A 22,616-nucleotide genomic window follows, 5' to 3' on the forward strand; every position below is an offset into this window, starting at 1 on the left:
TTGCATTTCTATCACCATAGCATTGGGGGAAGAACCCTTCAAATCGCACAGCACTCACAAATTTCATACTTCATTTACTATTATAAATTACAAGCAATTACTTTCCGCAAGCACCATATTTAAAAGTAAAAGAGAAGGAAAGGGAAACACGGGTATCAGCAACAAATGAAGGCTATTTTAGAAGGACAGTAGTTAATTGTGGATAATAAAATATAAAATTTCTAGAATGAGAGTGATTATAAAGGCAAAGGAAGTAAATGAATATAGGCCTGAAACCAGCTCTCACCTCATCCATATGACAGACACTGCACTTGTCAAGGTCTTTCCAATCAACACGAACAGGTCTATAACCAATGGGAAAATTTTTGTATTTTTTGGAGGCTACTTTGCCCAATGATCTTGAAGAAGAAAGTCCAGATTTAGATATCCCCTGCCAAAAGAAAAAAGGAATTTTACTTTGAAACATCACAGTTTATTAGTAAAAAATACTAAAGCTAGATTTTTCTCAGAGGACACTTAGGATACAGCCGCCACCTCACTGAATATATGTATATCCATTTCTATTGTTTCTTAGAAAGGAAAAAAAAGTTTTAAGCAGAAATTAAACATGTGCACTAAATTGATAAAATTGCAACACCCAAAAAAGGGAAAAGAATAGATGTATACCTGGATGAGTTTCTTCACATCTGGATTGGAGAAACCAAACATGTCAGAACCAGACTTGTAGACAATTTCCCCTTTAACTTCGGCAGAAGTATCAGAAATATGTTGTATTTTCCTCATCCTTTTGTATATTTTATTCCAGCAAGCAGATGGAGAGGATCCTTTAAACTATAGCAATACACATGAGTTGCCAAACAATGGAAAAGGATTGCATTAATAACCTTACATTTTTAATGGGAAAAGAAGGCAATTAAAAAACCTCTACGATGAAAATCCAGTTTAGAGACACAAATTACTTGCATGACAAGATTAAAATAAGACAAACAAAAAAACTTAAAGAAATGCAATCAAGAGTTTTATATGAATTCATGGAAAGTGAATCCCCAGCGGAAGGCCTTTTTCCATAACGATCTTCCATTAGAAGGCCTTTTTTAATCTAAGTTTGCTAGTTCTTCCAGTATCTGGCTTCCATCCAGTTATAGTAATAGATATAAAATAATAAATTTGTTTTTTCTAATGGCAAAACAAAAAAAAAAATTATAGCATACTGACAATTTTAAGCCTTATCTTCAAATGAAAGAATATCCATCCTATTTAATTAACTAACCTGCTCTCCATTGTCCAACGTTACTCTAAATAAAGGTCGAAATTTTGATTCAAAATCTCTCAAAACTTCCATTTTATATGAAGTACGGACATTGGGATCTGGAAACAAGCAAAGGAGATGACAAGAATGTTGTTAGAAATCATCACAATCAGAAGATAAACCAGATATATCTGCAAAACAAAGATAATTACAAAAGTTCAAATATCCACCAGTTAAAGAAGAAAATTTCCTCACAGCTGTATACCCTTCAGGCCATACAGACCCATCATTCTGGAAATATTTAGAGTTTTTCACGACCTTTCCTGAGGGGAAAAAAGTGCACGGGAACATTATTACTAAACAGGTTATCAAAGATTAAAATACAATTACCCCTTGTGATGCCACATATTTTCACAACTAGTCATAAAGCTGTCACATTCATAAACATGGAAATGCAAAAATGAAAGGTAACCATTTATCTTAATTGATGATTTGGCAAACAAAAATCCCAAAGAAAAGTCAATTGTGTTTTGTTCAATTGTGTCTGTGTGGGTGTGTGCTACTCACAGAAAGATTACTATATCTGCCTCAAAGGTATATTATGTGTCACAAGTAAATTGTAAAATGAAGATCTTGATCCTTTTACCACGCCATTTCTTGCTTCTTGAAAACAGACATGTCAATTTAACCTAAATAACTTAAGGAGCAATAGAAATTCAAATTTTATGATGGCCTACAATTTCCAAATCCGTGCATGAAAATCAACATTTCATTCAAATCTTACCAAGGCTTAGTATTTCCAGATCCCCAACCATAAATGGAGAAGATCCATATCCATTGGGTGGACAAGGCATCCCTGCTTCATTTAGGCATTCTTCCCCTGAATCTGTTGTCCCTTCTTCCTCTCCACTTGCACTTGCAAAATCATCCACTTCAATTCCATTTTGCAACTGTAGCATACTTGGCGGAAGTTTCTGCTCACTAAGATACCTGCTTTAACGGATCAGTCAGTAATTTCAACCAGTCACCTTTGTAGTGAAAGAACACACACGGCAAAAAGTAACAAGCAAACTCCAAGTCCCCGTTACATCATCATACACAGTTTAATTTTACATAATTAGACTCTCCATAAGGCTAATGGCCGTATTATATTGAGATGGAGACCAATATGCACAGAACCATGCGCTCCGAGTGTCCAAATGAAAATTACACTATCGAATTTCCCAGTCCTTTTTTGGTCTGATCCTAATCATAGTAACTAAAATTTGACAGAGCTGATACCGCAAACAACAACAAGAGTAATTACAGCATTACATTTTTGCCTCTTCTAGGCTCCGAATGAAGTGTGGTTTTTTGCATTTCTGGTGGAAAAAAGAAAGAAGACCTTTGAGAAATGAGATCGCCTGTTTTACTTTAATCCTGTACATTAAAGAAACTGGTCAGTATCTGCATTCCAAACAAAAAGTTCCTGAATATTTGGGGTTCAAGGTTTTGAAGTCATTATTCCAGACAAATATAATTTTAAATCAGAAAGGTTACAAACCTTGCAAAGTCATGTGTACCAAAAAATTGAACAGGGACTGTTCTACCTCCTGAAATATTTCTTAAGCCCTTACGATCACCAATGAGTGATTCATCCACTATAATTGCTGGCCACATAGCATGACCTGCATTTAACTAACAAAAGAAGTAATAAGAATATGTTCAAGTGAATGAATCATCCCATTGCAAGAATTACAATTTATATAAGAAACAGCCTTTATTAAGAGAAACAAGGAGTTTTTCATTTTTGCATTTCTATCACCATAGCATTCTTTAATGGTATCAAAAGCACTGGTCCACACGAAGGCATGTGTTTTCTGCCTAACAATTTCTTTCATCTTCCTCATTCAATCCTTGATTTTGCTTACATCTTCAATTTTAACCCACCAAATTACTTCCTTCAATTTTTACTTCTTTCCTTATCAATTTCAACTTTCAATTTTAGTTTTGCAATTTACCTGGCTCTCTTTTTTACTTTTAACTTTCAGTTTTAGGAAAGATGGTGCCGGCAAACGCAGCAAGTTCACAGACTTTTGAACAAAATCATACACAACCCTGTCTGTCAATTTACTACTCTGTTGCAAGACTTTAAAGCTTGAAGCATCACAAAAAAGTGCAACACGCTCATGCTTTCCTATTTCCTTTTGACTTTTGTTCAAATATTGACTTTCAGCCTGTCACAGTATGTTGCTTCTGCAGTCTTTTTTTTTTTTTTCTCTCTTTTTTTACTCTAAGCTGTTGCTTATTTTAGTACATTTTTCATTTCCATCATTTCTTCTTTTGCAGTGATAACCAGCACACACTCACTTTCTTTTATTAAGTTTCTTAAGATGCTCGTTCTTCATTTCATAAAACATTACTTTTTTACATTTTTAAAAAAATTTCACAAGACATTTAATGTATTAAATCCTGTCTTAAGGATAATTATGGCCATATTTTTTGCATAAATTTATCCTACATATTTTTTATAAAAATATTATTAAAGCATGCCTCTCATGGATGCATTTATGCCACCTCTCATGTAGCAATCAAGAAGCTATTCAGTAAAGAGCCTATGAGAGTGTTAGAGTTCTTATATCAATATAATTGTAATTTTGTATATGTATTAGTTGTGTTGTCTTTTATTGTCTTTTAACTTCTCTTAACCTTGTAACATGGATATATATTTCTTTAGTGAACGGATTGGAGATTATGATTCTCCCAAACCTTTAACACTAATAGAGAATTTTCACAATGGTTCTCAACCATATTATCAATGGGATATTTGATGTGACCCATCAATTGTATCAAGCTATTTTCTCTCGCACAAACCCAAGAATTCCTTTACTATATCACCAAGTTCATCTACCAAAGTGAGCAAATAATTGTCTTGCACTCTACCACAAGCCTCCAAGTTTTCTACCTTACTGGCTTACTAAGAGTTTGAAAGAGAATCCAGTAAGGCCTCCAACATGTAATCCGAAGAAGACCAAAAGGAAGGAACCAAAGGTGAAAATTCTAGAAGAAAGCAAAAGACATACAACGGCAATCTCTGCTCAAGAATAAACTAAAAAGCAACTAATTCACAAGACTTCCCATCATTGAGAGCACGGAAAAACTGAAAGCCGAAGAGAAAAGGCAAGATGGAGGCACTATTTCCTCATGAAAAGCAATAAAGATAAGGCAGTGGGATCGTTGTCAATCCAACAATCTTCTCAAGACAAGACAAACACAAGTTTCATTCCCAACTGAGAAAATAAAAAACCAAGTTGAAATACTTTTTCAACTATTTGGAGATAACTAGGAGAGAGAAACTTATCAGATTGTTGGCTAGACTTCTTAATTTTCAGGTAACTAGTAGGAAAATGACAATATGTTCTATAAGACAGATACAAGAAAGCATTAGAATCTATTACTAGATAGTTTTCCCGTCCTTTCCTGGGAGTCTATGACTCTTGGATTGTGGTCTACAGACTACATCACTTTACCTTATTGTAAGAATAGAAGAGCATGAGTGTAAGTTCTCATGTTTGGATGAATGGGTGGGTTTTATCTCTTCACCACAAGAATCATGTAGTGTCAATTTTGCATGTTCTGATGTCTAAACCACTTCTTTCATGCATACATCTACTTCACATTGAATAAAATATGTCACTATTTCACATCACCAAGGGTTACCAGAAATGGATTATTTCTGGAGAAAAAAACAAGTAAACCGTACTGTTTGGAACATGCATACATACATGTATACACATGCAATAAATAAATCTTTCTTTTTTGGTAAGAAACTCAGCTTCATGGATAAAAGTAAGTAAACAGAAATAAATAAATCATTGATATTAGATATAATGCTTTCTAATTGATCCAGACTGTAGGGGTTTTAATTCATCTAAATACAACAGAAGTTGCATTGAATATTTCAATTCCAAATGATCATTGTGTAAAAGAATGAGAGTTTTGAACCTGTGTCGAATCAAATTCAACCAATAAATTAAACATAGAAGCAAAATAACTTATCTATCTTTCCTTATTTGAAAAACCACACGTCATTTCATTTTTCTTGCATGGACATTTCTTCCTAGTCACAAAAGAGTGGGAAAAGGATGGGAAAAGAGGGAAAAGGGAAGCGGTAAAGCACAGACCAGTAAGTTTAGCCCAAACAATATCCCCAGGTTCAGGTTCCAGGTAGTCATCCAAGGTTGCTGCTAATACGAGCATCTCATTGTATTCATAAGCATCACTATCTATGCCATCGACACCAAAACTCAAGTTCAAAGACTGCATCTCTTCACCAGAAATATAGAATTTGACTTTCTCATTTGAAAGTACCAAATCTTCTTTGTCGTCATCTTCATATTCAATCTACATGGAATTTTGTACGTAAGAATAAATGGGAACACAAACAATCAAAAGCCAACTGGTGCAATCAATACAAGAGAAGACACATAGTTTACAGTTAACAGCAAGTACGCCTATCAAACACCTACTGTGAGATTTAAAAAATTATATATGTGAGAACATACATTATGACGACCAGTCTCTGAATCATAACCCACAACACGACCATGGTACCAATCAGCATCCAATGGCCAATAAACCTGTAATGACCCAAAGAACCACGTTACTTCAACCCAAATCCCATAAAGGCTATTTGCAAATCAAACGCTGGGTACAAACAGAAGAACTTGCCTTGCATTGTAATCCAATATACACTTTCGGGTCTACATCCTCAAAACTTAACCTGTGAATTGATAATCAGTGATATTCCAGTAAATAGAATTGACACAGTGAGAAACGACTGGGAAAAAATCAAGATGGAGAAACTATAAAGCAAATACTTCAAACAGCACATTTCCAGCTCCGAAGAAGCTGTTGCTCCCTCCGGTGCCTTAAATTACAACTCGAAAATCAGAAACCAGTACCTGACCCATCTCTTAGCAGTAGGAGATTTGAACATAGTCTTCTCAGAAATTTGTGAAGAATTGCGCTTCTTTCTCCGTCCAGAATTTTTATTGTTATTGCTATGAGTACGGCAGTCTCTCAACCTAGGACCATTCATTGCACGAATAACACTGGAATTAACCTCCAATTTAACAAGCTCGTTGCACCCAAAGTTATCCTTCTTCTTCTTCTTCGGCGTTCTATCAACTTCGAATTCGCGTACAAGATCGTCCACACCATTGACCATCTCATCAATCTCACAAGCTTCAGATTTCATAACAGTTTTGGAGCCCAATTCAACCTCCTCAACCAAAGAGTCGTACACAGAGGAACTGACAGACGAATGGCGGGGTTTCTTCCGGCGGCGAGAATAGACATGAAGCAAGCGAGGCGGCTTGAAATTAAGATCGTCGAAGTGATTCACCAGAAGCCTCCGGGCTTTCACCTTCTTGGACATTACATTCGAAGACCCACTTGTACTAACAAACGGAGACGTAGTGGAGTAGACATGATCAAGAGAAAGGTACCGAATCGGAGTCCCAGCATTATAAACATCGATATTGATATCATCTCCATCTTCCCCGTCTAAAATCGGTGGCTTTGGCCGCTGCTCGAGAGGAAATGCCATTGACAAGAAAAGCAAAAGAGAAACGCAGAGAGAGAGAGAGAGAGAGAGAGAGCAAAAGCTCCGACCACTTCTGCTCCCTCCAGCAACAAAACACCCCCAAAAATAGCGGCAATCAAGGGAAGTAGCTGAGAGCAAAAGGGGGTATTACACAGAAGTTCGCAAGAGAAATGGAAAATGGGGTTGTGAAAATTAGGGTTTTGGAGGGAATCGGATGGCGATGGAGATGTTCGCTTTTGATTTTGGAGGGAGGTTTTGGGGCAAAAGGAAAAGTTGTCTTTTCCCGCCGTGCGCAGAGCCCCAAAGCGAGAGAGAGAGAGAGAGAGAGAGACAAAGCAGAGTGCGTGGGCGTAAATCTATAACCAAATTATACCTTTGAATTGCCTCCAAACTCCAATTTGGGCTTTGGATTCGCAAACCGCGTTGTCGTGGGCCTTCTTCTTCCCAGGGTTTATACGAACATTGGTGTCAACCATGGTTCCACTTACATACTTATACCATTATACCATCTTCTAACATCTCAAACCCACCACCAGTAGATGTTGTCTGTTTCGGGCTAATACATATATAACAACCTAGATCCACCGATAGCAGATATTGTCCTCTTTGGACTTTCCCTAAAGGCTTTAAAAGCTGCTAGTGCTAGATGAAGGTTTCCACACCCTTATAAATGGTGATTTGTTTTCTTCCCCAACCAATGTGAGACATCACAATCCACCCACCTTCGGGACCCAGTGTCCTCGCTCGCAGTTTTTCTTTCCTCCAATCCATGTGGGACCACCCCCAAATCCACCCCCTTTGGGGCCAGCGTCCTTACTGGCACACCGTCTCGTGTCTACCCCCCTTTAGGGAACAGCGAGAAGGCTGACACATCGTCCGGTGTCTGGCTCTGATACAATTTGTAACGACCCAGATCCACCGCTAGCAGATATTGTTCTCTTTGGGCTTTTCCTTTAAGGTTTCCCCGCCTCGTGTCTACCCCCCTTTAGGGAACAGCGAGAAGGCTGACACATCGTCCGGTGTCTGGCTCTGATACAATTTGTAACGACCCAGATCCACCGCTAGTAGATATTGTTCTGTTTGGGCTTTTCCTTTCAGGTTTCCCCTCAAGGCTTTAAGGGGAAGGTTTCCACACCCTTATAAATGGTGATTTGTTCTCCTCCCCAACCAACGTGGGACATCACAACATATCACCGCCAGACTCGTGGTTTTAAAATGTGTCTACTATAGAGAGGTTTTCACATCTTTATAAGCAATGTTTCGTTTCCTTCTCCCGTCGATGTGGGATCTCTGTATTGTTACAGTTTCGATCCTTCCATTCGTAATTTCTTCATTTGTACTTAATCGACGTAATCAAATCCATTTCGCCTACTACTAGATATACATCCTCCTTACATTTATGTCAAAAGGCATTATCAGTATTGTGGATTTTGGCTGATGTATGTCCAAATGATAAACGAGATTGACGGGCATTTCACTCACCAGTGCGTTAAATCTTATCTAAAAAACAAACTTTTTGTCCTCAAATTTAGACATACGAGCATACAAAATGAGCTAACTATTTTTATATTTTCCATGAAAACGAGCATCAATTGTGTAATTGTAAATTGTATGTCAAGATTGTTAGATGAACACGACTCTTCACAATAGTACGATACTGCCCAGCGTAAGCTCTTGTGGTTTTGCTTTGAGCTTCCCAAAAGGCCTCCTACCAATGAAGATAGTATTATTTGATTATAAACCTATGATCCTTCCCTACATTAGTTGATGTGAGACTTTTATCCAACAAAGACAAAATTGCATTTTAACAAAAAAAAATCTATCATTCGTGTTATCTCTCGTCAGTGAAATTGAATGCGATCAAAATGAATATTAATATCGTGTTACCTTATGGAGATCTCTCTCTATTTGTTTGTCTTGATTGTTACCAAAATCGAGCTATTTCACTTTGTTCTAAGTAGTTCGCCTATGTAATTGCACCATTAATTTCACTTCTATAAAATTATTTTCGAACAACGGAAGTCAACATTACTTTCAAAGTTTTAATTTTTTAAAATATACGATAATTTCCATATTTAATAAATAGAGCCATTTCGACCAAGTTTCTATGATGAGTAAGAATTGTTTGATTTTTTTAAATAATTATATCAATCGTTTAAAAACATACTTTATCTCGATCATACACAAAATAGGGTCTTTACGATATCATCAATGTCATAAAATCAAGTTGAAACTTAGTAAAATGATATATCGTCTCGTCATTGGACTTGTATGCCTATTATTTTTAGTTCCTATAATTGGATTTAGAAGTCCGTTTTGGGCGGGTAAAAGTTCTCAACTGACCTAATACAACTAAAAGTTCGTTTGGATATCATAAAGTCATAGAGTGTCGTGACGTTAATGTAAATGATCACATGTTGAAAAAGTGTACAAGTGTACCGTTTTCAACGGGTTATAAAGTAAAAAATATTCCAAAATTGCCTCTTTACAAATTTGGAAACTTTAACTAGTTTTAAGATCGACCCGACACAAGTAACCATAATAATTTGGCGAATGTCTTGTTGTTAACGATAACGGATTAATAAACGATAAATCAGTGCACAACGTGAAATAACAGGTAAAAAAACATACACCGATTTCAAAACTTCTGTTTGCTCGTAGCCGTAAAATAAACTTTATAATTTTAATATTAATTAATGAAAATTAAATAATTAAATATTTTAAAATTAAGTTAGGAATCTATATAATATAATGAATATTTAGTGAAGAAAATATTTAAAATATTTAAAATATTTAGTTTAAATGATTAAAAATATAATTATTTAATTTACTGTGGGTGTGAGTTGGAAAGGAGACTATATATGTATGTAAAACAGAGAGCAGCGTTAGTAGTGGTTAAGAGAGCCGTAAACCCTAGTACTTTAAATAAGTCATACACACTCTCTTCTCCCAGACCCCTTCTGCTTGTTGTTCATCATCCTCTCCTGTTGCATTATTTTCGCTGGTGGCTGCCGCCAATTCCATTTGGGAGGGACGGTTTCTGGGCGAGGATTGCTGTTCTCGAATTGGAGTCAATCATTGGTTGCTTCCAATTCAGTTGCGAGGACTTGTTTTGATTTGGGTTTTGGGTTTTGGGTTTCTTTCGTCGAATCTTTTGTTATTGGGAGTGATATGGATCTTCCCAGTTTGGTCGTGGTTCTTCAAGCTGCTCTCAGCCCCAATCCCGATGAAAGGAAGGCTGCTGAGCAGAGTTTGAATCAGGTGCATGATCATTGCTTTACTGACCATTGGGATGGCTTTCGATTAATTGGGATTGGATTTTGGAAATTTTGATTTTTTTTTTTTGTTGGGTTTGGCGTTTGTTTATTTCTTGAAATTGGGTTGTCATTGGAAGGTGTGAATTTGTCTGAAGTTTAGTTGAAGCTGGTGGTTTGATCGGTTATTTTTGTTATTTAATGAATTGTTTTGATGGTGTTGGCTTATCCGTGTTTGCAGGTTCAGCATACCCCGCAGCATCTGGTGAGGATGCTATTGATCATTGTGGATAATAATTGTGACTTGGCCGTTCGTCAGGTTGCTAGCATTCATTTCAAGAATTACATTGCCAAGAACTGGTCGCCCGACTCAGGTACGAGATGGGTTTTGTTGCATTGTTCTTTGAATTATTGGCTAGTTTTAGTGGCTTAATTCTTCTTGTTGGGCTGATTCAGATGAGTATCATGAGATTTCTGAGAGTGATAAAGATGCGGTCCGGAAGAACATTCTCCCATTCTTGTCACAGGTTCCATCGTTATTGAGGTAAACGTCTGTTTATGTATGATCCAAGACTGTATATTGAAGATTGCCTTTCTGAATATTTTGATGTTGTGGAAGTTTTTAAAAGCCATTGTTCTACGAACCAACTTTGTTTTAGATTCAGTAACTTGCAAAAATCATTGATTATGGTTTGTGTGGATCTTAAAGCTTCCTGTTACTTCGACATTGTATGTGTGCAGGGTGCAGCTTGGGGAGTGCTTAAAGACTATCGTTCATGCTGATTTTCCGGAGCAATGGCCGTGTCTTCTTGAATGGGTGAAGGAAAATTTACAAGCTTCAAACGTTTATGGGGCTTTATTTGTGTTGCGGATTCTTGCTAGAAAATATGAGTGAGTATATTATGTTCTTTGTAGATTTTTTTTGCCAGTCTGATTGCGATGCATACTGGATTGCAACCTTGAAGTGTCAACATTTTATGCCGTACTTTAGTGTTTAGACACATTCCTGTTGTACGGTCAACCAGAAGATCCCTTTTGATTTTAACTTTTACAAATTTAACCTATTTTGATACAGTTTCTACTCCATACCATTCGCCCCCCACCACCACTAAAACAGAAAGAAGGGAATGAAAAAACTATTTTTGTAGATATTTATTGTATGTCATCGTTATTATTATTTTCTTTTAATAATTCCTTGTGATACTCTTAATTTTCTCAGTCGCCTTGTCATGTATAAGGAGACTCCCCTTGGAGTCAAGTTCTATATTTCTCTTATATATATATATATATTTCCTTCATTTTTCTACATTTTGAATGAAGTAGATTTTACATACTATTTACTAAAGGTTTATCTTCTTATTTACCGTTGATAGGTTTAAATCAGAGGAGGAGAGGACTCCTGTTTATCGAATTGTTGATGAGACATTCCCTCTTCTACTCAATATATTTAGCGGACTTGTCCAGATTGGTAACCCTTCTTTGGAAGTAGCGGAATTGATCAAGTTCATTTGTAAAATATTTTGGTCATCAATATATGTAAGTTTTTATATGAAGATGTTACGCTCCCTTTAATTATTCCTGTGTATTTTATTTGGCTAGGTTATTACCTTAAAAGCAGCAAATGAAATGGATTTTTTTTTGTTTAATTTCACAAGCTAGGAGGCTCCCTTCATTTGCATTTTGTATACTTCAAGCTGTTTTGAAGTAGTTCTTCTACATCAGATGATTATTGGAGAAGTTAATGAACTATAATGATTATTAGATATTATATCTTCATATGCATGTGTACTTCTGTAGGATAATGTGCATATGAATCTTTCCACCGAGAATACATTGATATTATATATTCCTTTAATTTTACATGCTTTAAACAGTATTTTGCATATGTTTTAGATGGAGATTCCAAGACTTCTTTTCGATACACGTGTGTTCAATGCTTGGATGATGCTATTCTTAAATATACTGGAGAGGCCAGTTCCCTTGGAAGGCCAGCCTGCAGATCCTGAACTTAGGAAAGCCTGGGGGTGGTGGAAAGTGAAGAAGTGGACTGTTCATATCTTAAATAGGCTTTACACCCGGTGAGAGTTAATGTTAAACATTCATAGCAATTTGTTTTTAAAGGTGTTTTGTATTATGGACCCCCCCCTCCCTTTCTTTCCTCTGGTATTCTTGCTACTGACGCATAATTTATAGGTTTGGAGATTTGAAACTTAAGAATCCAGAAAGTAGAGCATTTGCTCAAGCGTTTCAGAAGAACTATGCAGGGAAGGTCATGGAATGTCACTTAAATCTGTTGAATGTGATACGTGCTGGTGGCTATTTGCCAGATCGAGTTACCAATCTCATTCTTCAATACCTAAGCAATAGGTGGTCTAACTTTTTTTTTCCTCTTCCAGTTCCATACAGAATATTCTGTTCCTATGCATGCTATTTTCCACTTCCTTCTCTGATTTTTTAAACTCTTAGGTGGGAAGGACTCACTTGATATTTTTTTTATAATGTGTATTCACGGTTAGAATTGAAATATGAACATTTTGTAACTGAAGTAACAAGGATATGGCACTTTTATCTGTCACTGGTTAAGGAGTTGTTTTGACTGAAGTTCTAGCTTTCCTGTCTAACTTTGGAGGAAAATTAGTTGTTGGATATTAATACTTTAAGTAGAAAGTGGGTTCATTTTAAAAGGGGGAGAAAATTGAATTTTGTATGAATTCTCATTGTTTTTCTCTATGCTGTAAGTTGATATTATGAATATATTTTTATCCCTTGATTTCTGATGGTTTTTTTTTTTGTTCCAGTATCACGAGGAATAGTATGTACTCTTTGTTGCAACCTCGACTTGATGTTCTGCTTTTTGAAATAATTTTCCCCCTCATGTGCTTCAATGACGATGATCAGAAGCTTTGGGATGAAGATCCTCATGAATATGTGAGGAAGGGTTATGGTAAGGCACATGGAAATGGGTTTACTTCTTGGAAAGCTTGAACTAATGAATACACTGCTCATATTTTAATGCTATACACATATTTTGTAGATATTATCGAGGATTTATATAGTCCAAGGACTGCTTCTATGGATTTTGTCAGTGAGCTGGTTAGGAAGCGTGGGAAAGAAAACCTTCCAAAGTTTATCCAATTCATCGTTGGAATCTTCAATAGGTATGTTTATAGATCTGATGTCAATGGCTGATTCCGTTTCCGTGAAATATGATACAATGCAATATACTGTCCCAGGTACGATGAATCACCTCTTGAATTTAAGCCCTATAGACATAAAGATGGGGCTCTTCTTGCTATTGGAGCCCTATGTGACAAATTGAAACAAACAGAACCCTACAAGGCTGAACTTGAGAGCATGCTAGTTCAACATGTTTTTCCTGAATTCTGCAGTGACTTTGGGCATCTCAGAGCTAAGGTCCGGTAGACTTTACTGTGGTCTTAATCAATTGTTTTTATTAATAATATCTAATATGAACATAACAACTGTGAAAAAATGTTAGTCAACCTTAATGACTTAACAGTATATTAATATGCTGGTAATCTCTATTCTCACGTTTCTGGGTTTCCACTAGAAGATTTTATGGAAGTGTGCTGGGGCATGAAGATGCTTCTCTTATTAGAGCCTTCTATTTATGCACAAGACTTGGATGCTTTTAAATGCACCTTTCCTCTCTCTCTCTCTCTCTCTCTATATATATATATATATATATNGAAGTAGATTTTACATACTATTTACTAAAGGTTTATCTTCTTATTTACCGTTGATAGGTTTAAATCAGAGGAGGAGAGGACTCCTGTTTATCGAATTGTTGATGAGACATTCCCTCTTCTACTCAATATATTTAGCGGACTTGTCCAGATTGGTAACCCTTCTTTGGAAGTAGCGGAATTGATCAAGTTCATTTGTAAAATATTTTGGTCATCAATATATGTAAGTTTTTATATGAAGATGTTACGCTCCCTTTAATTATTCCTGTGTATTTTATTTGGCTAGGTTATTACCTTAAAAGCAGCAAATGAAATGGATTTTTTTTTGTTTAATTTCACAAGCTAGGAGGCTCCCTTCATTTGCATTTTGTATACTTCAAGCTGTTTTGAAGTAGTTCTTCTACATCAGATGATTATTGGAGAAGTTAATGAACTATAATGATTATTAGATATTATATCTTCATATGCATGTGTACTTCTGTAGGATAATGTGCATATGAATCTTTCCACCGAGAATACATTGATATTATATATTCCTTTAATTTTACATGCTTTAAACAGTATTTTGCATATGTTTTAGATGGAGATTCCAAGACTTCTTTTCGATACACGTGTGTTCAATGCTTGGATGATGCTATTCTTAAATATACTGGAGAGGCCAGTTCCCTTGGAAGGCCAGCCTGCAGATCCTGAACTTAGGAAAGCCTGGGGGTGGTGGAAAGTGAAGAAGTGGACTGTTCATATCTTAAATAGGCTTTACACCCGGTGAGAGTTAATGTTAAACATTCATAGCAATTTGTTTTTAAAGGTGTTTTGTATTATGGACCCCCCCCTCCCTTTCTTTCCTCTGGTATTCTTGCTACTGACGCATAATTTATAGGTTTGGAGATTTGAAACTTAAGAATCCAGAAAGTAGAGCATTTGCTCAAGCGTTTCAGAAGAACTATGCAGGGAAGGTCATGGAATGTCACTTAAATCTGTTGAATGTGATACGTGCTGGTGGCTATTTGCCAGATCGAGTTACCAATCTCATTCTTCAATACCTAAGCAATAGGTGGTCTAACTTTTTTTTTCCTCTTCCAGTTCCATACAGAATATTCTGTTCCTATGCATGCTATTTTCCACTTCCTTCTCTGATTTTTTAAACTCTTAGGTGGGAAGGACTCACTTGATATTTTTTTTATAATGTGTATTCACGGTTAGAATTGAAATATGAACATTTTGTAACTGAAGTAACAAGGATATGGCACTTTTATCTGTCACTGGTTAAGGAGTTGTTTTGACTGAAGTTCTAGCTTTCCTGTCTAACTTTGGAGGAAAATTAGTTGTTGGATATTAATACTTTAAGTAGAAAGTGGGTTCATTTTAAAAGGGGGAGAAAATTGAATTTTGTATGAATTCTCATTGTTTTTCTCTATGCTGTAAGTTGATATTATGAATATATTTTTATCCCTTGATTTCTGATGGTTTTTTTTTTTGTTCCAGTATCACGAGGAATAGTATGTACTCTTTGTTGCAACCTCGACTTGATGTTCTGCTTTTTGAAATAATTTTCCCCCTCATGTGCTTCAATGACGATGATCAGAAGCTTTGGGATGAAGATCCTCATGAATATGTGAGGAAGGGTTATGGTAAGGCACATGGAAATGGGTTTACTTCTTGGAAAGCTTGAACTAATGAATACACTGCTCATATTTTAATGCTATACACATATTTTGTAGATATTATCGAGGATTTATATAGTCCAAGGACTGCTTCTATGGATTTTGTCAGTGAGCTGGTTAGGAAGCGTGGGAAAGAAAACCTTCCAAAGTTTATCCAATTCATCGTTGGAATCTTCAATAGGTATGTTTATAGATCTGATGTCAATGGCTGATTCCGTTTCCGTGAAATATGATACAATGCAATATACTGTCCCAGGTACGATGAATCACCTCTTGAATTTAAGCCCTATAGACATAAAGATGGGGCTCTTCTTGCTATTGGAGCCCTATGTGACAAATTGAAACAAACAGAACCCTACAAGGCTGAACTTGAGAGCATGCTAGTTCAACATGTTTTTCCTGAATTCTGCAGTGACTTTGGGCATCTCAGAGCTAAGGTCCGGTAGACTTTACTGTGGTCTTAATCAATTGTTTTTATTAATAATATCTAATATGAACATAACAACTGTGAAAAAATGTTAGTCAACCTTAATGACTTAACAGTATATTAATATGCTGGTAATCTCTATTCTCACGTTTCTGGGTTTCCACTAGAAGATTTTATGGAAGTGTGCTGGGGCATGAAGATGCTTCTCTTATTAGAGCCTTCTATTTATGCACAAGACTTGGATGCTTTTAAATGCACCTTTCCTCTCTCTCTCTCTCTCTCTCTATATATATATATATATATATAAAATTTTGTTTCTAAACGAAACTAGTTTTATTATGATTAGATCCTTTGTTTAGCATAGTAGGGCTACTGCATAAGCATTCTGCAGCCATTTTTTCTTTATTGTTTATAATCTTATCAAATGGATGGATTTGTCTTCTTTAGCCTAAAAGAAGCGCAAAGGGATGCGGAAATCGTATAATAGCTTTTGCATGTGATCCCAAATCTCATTTTCGTTGTACACAAGTTGTAGTTTTCTCATTCTAATTGTGCTTTTTGTGAAAACATATTATGATGTTGGGTTTGATAAATCATGTCATCCACTTTAAATTTACATTCATTAACGTTTTTGGTTTAATTGCTACAGGCAGCATGGGTTGCAGGACAATATGCCCATATCAATTTTGCTGACCAGAATAATTTCAGAATAGCCTTGATTAGTGTTGTTTCTGGGATGCGAGACCCAGAACTCCCCGTTCGCATTGATTCAGTTTTTGCATTGAGATCTTTTGTTGAAGCTTGCAGAGGTTTATACTTTATGTATAGATATATTCTTGAGAATTTCCCATCACAAATAGATAGGTGGAGACTTGGATTACAATCTCTTAGAGGGCGTAGGAATGCTTGAACCACCAAGCATATTTTATGGTGGCAGTTTATACTTTATATTAGATACTTACTAATATTTTTGGTCTAAATGCTGGTTTGGATTTCAGTTATTGACGGAATCAAGTTTCGTTTAATTTGCAGATTTGAATGAAATCCGTCCTATCCTTCCACGACTTCTTGACGGTTAGTTGATGAACATGTCATGGTCATAAATAGTTGTTATTTTGCTTATATTTAGTGACTGAGATCGTTTTCTTTTCAGAATTTTTTAAGCTTATGAATGAGGTTGAAAATGAAGAACTTGTATTTACTCTGGAGACTATAGTTGATAAATTTGGGGAGGAAATGGCTCCTTATGCGCTTGGATTATGTCACAATTTGGTATTTTTAATTCTAATTTCAATACAGAAATAGATGTGGATATTTTTATTGAAGGCTCAGAGGTGACTTTTTGAAATTGGATCCAGGCTGCGGCTTTCTGGAGGTGTATGAGTACTGCAGAAGCAGATGATGAAGCTGATGATTCTGGTGCTTTGGCTGCAGTTGGGTGTTTGCGGGCAATTAGCACGATTCTTGAATCAGTGAACAGAATTCCTCGACTTTTTCCCCAAGTTGAGCCAACATTGCTCCCAATAATGCAAAGGATGTTGACAACTGACGGCCAAGGTTTGCATCATTTTGAAATATACTTCTCTTGCTTCTTGTTGGCCGATTACATTCCTTGAGTAAATATTTGATGTAATTAATTCTTCTTTTTCTGATCTTGTGAGATGGTTCCTGTGCTTTCTTCTTGTTTTGATTTTCTTGCGGAAGTATCTGGCAACAAATCCATTTCATTCTCTTTTTGAAACTTGTTTTTCATATATCAACGAAAAAGTTAATTTTAAAGTCCATGTTTACAAACTTTTTAATAATAGTAACTTAAAAATTAGTGCCAATAATTGCAGTAGGTGTTTGTTCCTCTTCCCTTTTAAAGCTTTAATGTCTTATTTGATCTTTGATGCTATTTGCAGAGGTATTTGAAGAAGTCTTGGAAATTGCTTCATTCATGACATTCTTTTCCCCTACCATATCCATGGATTTGTGGAGTCTTTGGCCACTGATGATGGAAGCATTGGCAGAATGGGCCATTGACTTTTTTCCAAGTATGTTGTCTTTGTAGCAAGCAAACTCATTCATTATTGACGATAATATGAGCTCTATGGGCATACCAAGGAACTTCTAAACACAGTTGACTTTTACATTCTGCTTTGTGCAATAGGACTCATAATTCTTTCCTGATGTAGTCTAGTTGTTTAATTCTGTTGCCAAATAAAATTTCTGGTAAATTGCATGAAAAAGTGCATGGGCTCTTGATGCATGGAAAAGTTTGAGGTAGTGGTCATAAGGGTTTTAACTATTTTCTGGTTGGATGGGCAATGTGAAACAGAGTTATGCTAGTGAAGCCTGTCTAGTGGTTTGGTACCCTTTGCTGCACCTTGTCTATAAATGATGTAGATGGAGATAATGGAAAAGAATGGCTGTTAGAGGAAGCATGTAGCTCACTGGAATGACATAACTCCATAACATAACTCCATACGTATTCAAACTAGCATTGGTAACATCAAGACTAGTTTTAATTTTTTATTTAGTTTTGTTTTTCATAAATCAAGTCCAGTTTTAGTTGTAATGCTCATGCTGTTGCATTTCATAACTTTTTAAGGGTTAGTCTGTTTGCAGTAGGTCAGACATTTAGTGTCATGCATGTTCGTATTTATTTAACGCAATTATTTCTGGCATAGTGTATGACTTTTAGCATGTAGATATATAAAATGAATGTTGCACTAAATAACCCTGGGTATAAGATGGCTGGTTCTGATGTCTTCTTGTTCACAGATATACTTGTTCCGTTGGACAACTTTGTATCCAGGGGGACTGCACATTTCCTCACATGCAAAGCTCCTGATTACCAGCAAAGTCTTTGGAACATGATTTCATCAGTGAGTTGCTTTACTCTTGAAAGAGAAGTTATATCTTCCATTTTGTTTTGAACAAGATACAACTTCTCGTTGAAATGATGAAAATGAATAGATATTCAAGGAATACAAACTTCGAGAGGGAATGAAAAAGAAAGAAGAAAGGAAAATACAATACAGTAAATACATCCATATTTAGGTTTAACCATGAAAATAAATATTCTCCCTATTTGGTTCGTTAATGGGTGATTATGTGGATTATTTAGTGACGATCTTTCTTGGTTTCTTATTAAAAAAAAGAAAAGAAAAAAGTAGTCGCACTTTAACTTAGCTGCTGAAACTATTTTTGTTGACTTGCTTCCAATCTGATAAGCTCGTACCATCTTACTCTAGATAATGGCTGACAAGAATTTGGAAGATGGCGATATTGAGCCTGCTCCAAAGCTTATTCAAGTTGTCTTTCAAAATTGCAAAGGTCAAGTGGATCAATGGATTGAACCGTATCTCAGAATCACAATTGAACGCCTGGACCGAACTGAGAAGTCATACTTGAAATGTCTTCTAATGCAAGTGGTAAGGGTTGAGGAGTTAGGTCAATATACTATATAGCTTTTCTCCCCTATCGCAATACATGTCAGCCTTGCTCCTTGGTTCTTCATACTCGAGTATTACTTCCAGATAACATGCTATTTAAGATAATTGAATTTAACCATTAGCAGGGGAATTAGATATCTCTTATTGCTATCTCGTTTGGAACTTGGTATCTTATGAGATTCCATTCTATTCTGGAATGTTCAATGGTATAATGATTTATAAATTATGCAAGTATAGGGAGTTTTTTTGATCCTTTGTAGAGGTACTCTAAGCACGATCTTTTTCAGCAACCAATTTAATAGTTAATGACATTTGCTTGTATGACATGCTTTGGGTTCTATTTTTGCTCCTGTTATTCTTTTAGCATTTTTCTTATAAATATGAATATTGGTTACTTGAAGAATTTATTGGTACAGAACACTTGAATCTCTGACTGTGTAAGTATCTTGCTTGTTTTACTGATGGTATTTACAGTTGCAGACTTTCTTTTAAGGCTCACTAGGTAGTTTTCTTGAGATTTTTTGTTCGCTTGGTGTAAATTGAGCCGAGGGTTTCGTTGAAATTTCTCTTGCAGATTTCTGATGCTCTTTACTACAATGCATCATTATCACTCAACATATTGCAAACGCTAGGTGTTGCAACAAATGTATTCAATCTTTGGTTTCAGATGCTACAGGAGGTCAAAAAGAGTGGTGTACGAGCTAACTTTAGAAAGTAAATTATTGTTCTCTCTCTCTCTTTCTTCTTGGTGGTTACTTGCTGTTGATGTTCTCTGGATGGTTTGGATTTTCCACCTGAATGGTCTGCCATGTTGCAGGGAACAAGATAAAAAAGTTTGCTGCTTGGGATTGACATCTTTGCTTGCACTTCCAGCCGATCAAGTACCGGGGGAGGCTCTTGGGCGTGTTTTTAGGGCCACCCTTGATCTACTTGTTGCTTACAAGGATCAAGTTGCAGGTCTCTCTTTCACTCACTCACTCTGTTTCTTGTTCCTTATTTACATCTATAATTCCTGGCCGAATTCACATATATATTCTGCTCCTTTGCATACAGAAGCTGCAAAAGAGGAGGAGGAAGTTGAAGAAGATGATGATATGGATGGTTACCAAAGCAATGAAGATGATGATGGAGATGGTTCTGACAAGGAAATGGGATTTGATGCTGAGGACGGTGATGAAGTTGACAGCATCAAGCTTCAAAAGTTGGCTGCACAGGTCTGCATGTGTAGTACATAAGTGATTGTCTGGAATGATATCAGCGTTTTATAAGTATCTCTGATAAATTATACAACTCAAACCTGAGTTGCGTTGTAATTTCTTCTTGAACGGACTTTGCAGGCCAAATCTTTCCGCCCGGTCGATGAAGATGATTATGACTCAGATGATGATTATGATGACGATGATGACGAGATGCAATCTCCCTTAGATGATGTGGACCCTTTTATTTACTTTGTAGATACAATCAAAGGTATGTGGAACTTCTTTTAGTTTGATTTATTAAGTTCCAAACTTCCTGACATCACTTAACTTACTATATATATGTTTTGGTCCTTCCTATTTGAAAAAATAAGCTATTCAAGCAACAGATCCAATGAGGTTCCAGAGTCTTACCCAATCACTAGAGTTCCAATATCAGGCTCTTGCACACGGTGTAGCGCAGCATGCTGAGCAGCGGAGAGTAGAAATTGAGAAGGAGAAACTGGAAAAAGCCACAGCCGCCTCTTCATGACCATGAGTCGAGTTGTCACTTGTAAGGCTAAAATTTTGAATTGCTCTCCTGGTCCCGTTCATGTCCATTGGTTTAGTAAATGATTGATTGAATGCAAAAAGAGTCGGTTGCCATTCTCTTGATTTGATTGGGTTCAGTGTCCATGGATGATGTCTGAGCCCCCAAAAGTTCAGATCTGAAGTTGCTTGACATGGTGGTGCCAGCCAAGTTCCCATACCTAAAGACAATGCAAATAGTCTCGAGTTGCCAGAGTCGGTTATCCTTCGACCCAGACAGTTCGGTTTGGGTCGATTGTTCAGTGAGTCCCATGCATTGGATGGCAGAACATAACTGCCTATCCTAGTTTGTCTCGTCTCATTTTTGTCCAGGCATATTTCATATAGAAAGTTCATCCACATCTCCCATTTTTTTTCTTCCCTTGCATAGGTTATAGGGTCTGTAGTATTTTTGATCATTCATTCCTTTTCTTCTTAAATTATGTCGAACGGATCGGTATTATTTTTGTGATTGATTGTTCCTTGGCCTGTATTCATAAAGGTCTCGACCTCGGCCTGTATTCATAAAAGTCGAAGTTTAGGTTAGTATTTCCCTCCGTCGGCGTCCTGGTTTTGCAACGGGCGACGGAGTTGGCTAGTTTTTTTGGGTTTGCTGCAGAGAGAGCTACTAAGGGTAGCTTTTGACCATGTGGATTGTGGCTGCTGCTGTTTTTGATTCTTTATAATATAAAACTTGTGGATCAATCAATGAGAAGGAAACCTGTTTCCTTGGCTCTCTTTCTCTTTTCCTCTCTCTCTATTGGCTTTTTCTCGTGATCTTTTAGATTGAATAGTCGAGTTATGCCTCTCGAGGCCAAGTTCTCTCGTGATATATTTTCTTTTCCTTTTCGGCCTCGAAAGCTCTGATTTGATTTGGGATATGGCATGGAAAGATGCTGTTTTTGCACACAAGAGGTTGTGGTAAATGGAGTAAGTGCATGAGTGGGTTAAAAAGGGTAAAAAGGTCAAAAGGAAAGTGGTGTTTAGAGAGAGAGAGAGAGAGAGAGAGAGAGAGAGAGATTATAAAATATTTGTAAGTGAGCAAAAGGCATCAGAAAGGGAATAAGAACTTAGAGAAAGAAGGAAAGAAGTATGAATGGTTTAAATATTATAGGAATTTTGGAATTTGGTGGATGTTGAAATGTCCATTTTCAACAACCTTCCTAATTCTTTCCTTTTTTATTTCTTTCTAAAATCAAAAATCCTCCCCCACTTTGACCAATTTACCCTTTTCTTCTAATACTCTTTTTGATTAATTTTCATTATTTATTTTTCGGGTTTGAATGATACGTATAAGATATGATTTGTACTATGAATTAATAAGCATCGATGCATTGTCACATGTGATTGTCACACGGACAGAAAGATTTCTTATGATTTGATTACTAAATATGTGATTGTCACACGGACTGAAAGATTTCTTATGATTTGATTACTAAATTTCTTTGTGTATGTCCTTCACTTTTTAATTTTTTGTCACTCATTTATATCGTTGAAATTAAATCTACTATTCTTTTTCACTCCT

At 36.3% G+C, this 22,616-nt stretch overlaps 2 protein-coding genes across 4 annotated transcripts in view; one reads left to right on the forward strand and one right to left on the reverse strand.

The window, feature by feature from the left end:
- The window catches only part of LOC111778341 (histone-lysine N-methyltransferase ATX2-like), a 15,167-nt gene extending 7,994 nt beyond the window's left edge, over positions 1–7,173 (reverse strand). For 2 of the 3 annotated variants that reach the window (XR_002812531.1, XM_023658099.1), the window contains exons 1-11: positions 6,193–7,167; positions 5,960–6,011; positions 5,794–5,868; positions 5,413–5,632; positions 2,793–2,916; positions 2,564–2,668; positions 2,034–2,239; positions 1,480–1,572; positions 1,271–1,368; positions 667–831; positions 287–430 (exon numbers count right to left, since the gene is read on the reverse strand). Coding sequence is in view for 2 of the 3 variants with exons in the window: in XM_023658099.1 (XP_023513867.1) it covers positions 287–430; positions 667–831; positions 1,271–1,368; positions 1,480–1,572; positions 2,034–2,239; positions 2,564–2,668; positions 2,793–2,916; positions 5,413–5,632; positions 5,794–5,868; positions 5,960–6,011; positions 6,193–6,839 (1,929 nt within the window). In the remaining variant the exon portion in view is untranslated. Of the gene's footprint in view, positions 1–286; positions 431–666; positions 832–1,270; positions 1,369–1,479; positions 1,573–2,033; positions 2,240–2,563; positions 2,669–2,792; positions 2,917–5,412; positions 5,633–5,793; positions 5,869–5,959; positions 6,012–6,192 lie in introns of all 3 variants that reach the window. The other variant, XM_023658098.1, reaches the window with a different exon arrangement.
- A 2,564-nt stretch (positions 7,174–9,737) lies between these two features.
- Positions 9,738–21,828, forward strand: LOC111778342 (importin beta-like SAD2). Its single transcript, XM_023658100.1, has 22 exons — positions 9,738–10,097; positions 10,332–10,464; positions 10,547–10,634; positions 10,832–10,981; positions 11,464–11,626; positions 11,984–12,168; positions 12,284–12,457; positions 12,889–13,034; positions 13,125–13,248; positions 13,324–13,504; positions 16,538–16,697; positions 16,921–16,962; positions 17,042–17,160; positions 17,247–17,445; positions 17,793–17,924; positions 18,655–18,758; positions 19,128–19,307; positions 19,903–20,042; positions 20,146–20,285; positions 20,382–20,542; positions 20,666–20,795; positions 20,899–21,828. The coding sequence occupies exons 1-22, from the start codon at positions 10,008–10,010 to the stop codon at positions 21,054–21,056; spliced, it is 3,099 nt and encodes a 1,032-aa protein (XP_023513868.1). The 5' UTR covers positions 9,738–10,007; the 3' UTR covers positions 21,057–21,828.
- The last annotated feature ends 788 nt before the right edge of the window (positions 21,829–22,616 follow it).

Source organism: Cucurbita pepo, chromosome LG17 (genome assembly GCF_002806865.2).
Source record: "Cucurbita pepo subsp. pepo cultivar mu-cu-16 chromosome LG17, ASM280686v2, whole genome shotgun sequence".
NCBI classification, from domain to species: domain Eukaryota; kingdom Viridiplantae; phylum Streptophyta; class Magnoliopsida; order Cucurbitales; family Cucurbitaceae; genus Cucurbita; species Cucurbita pepo.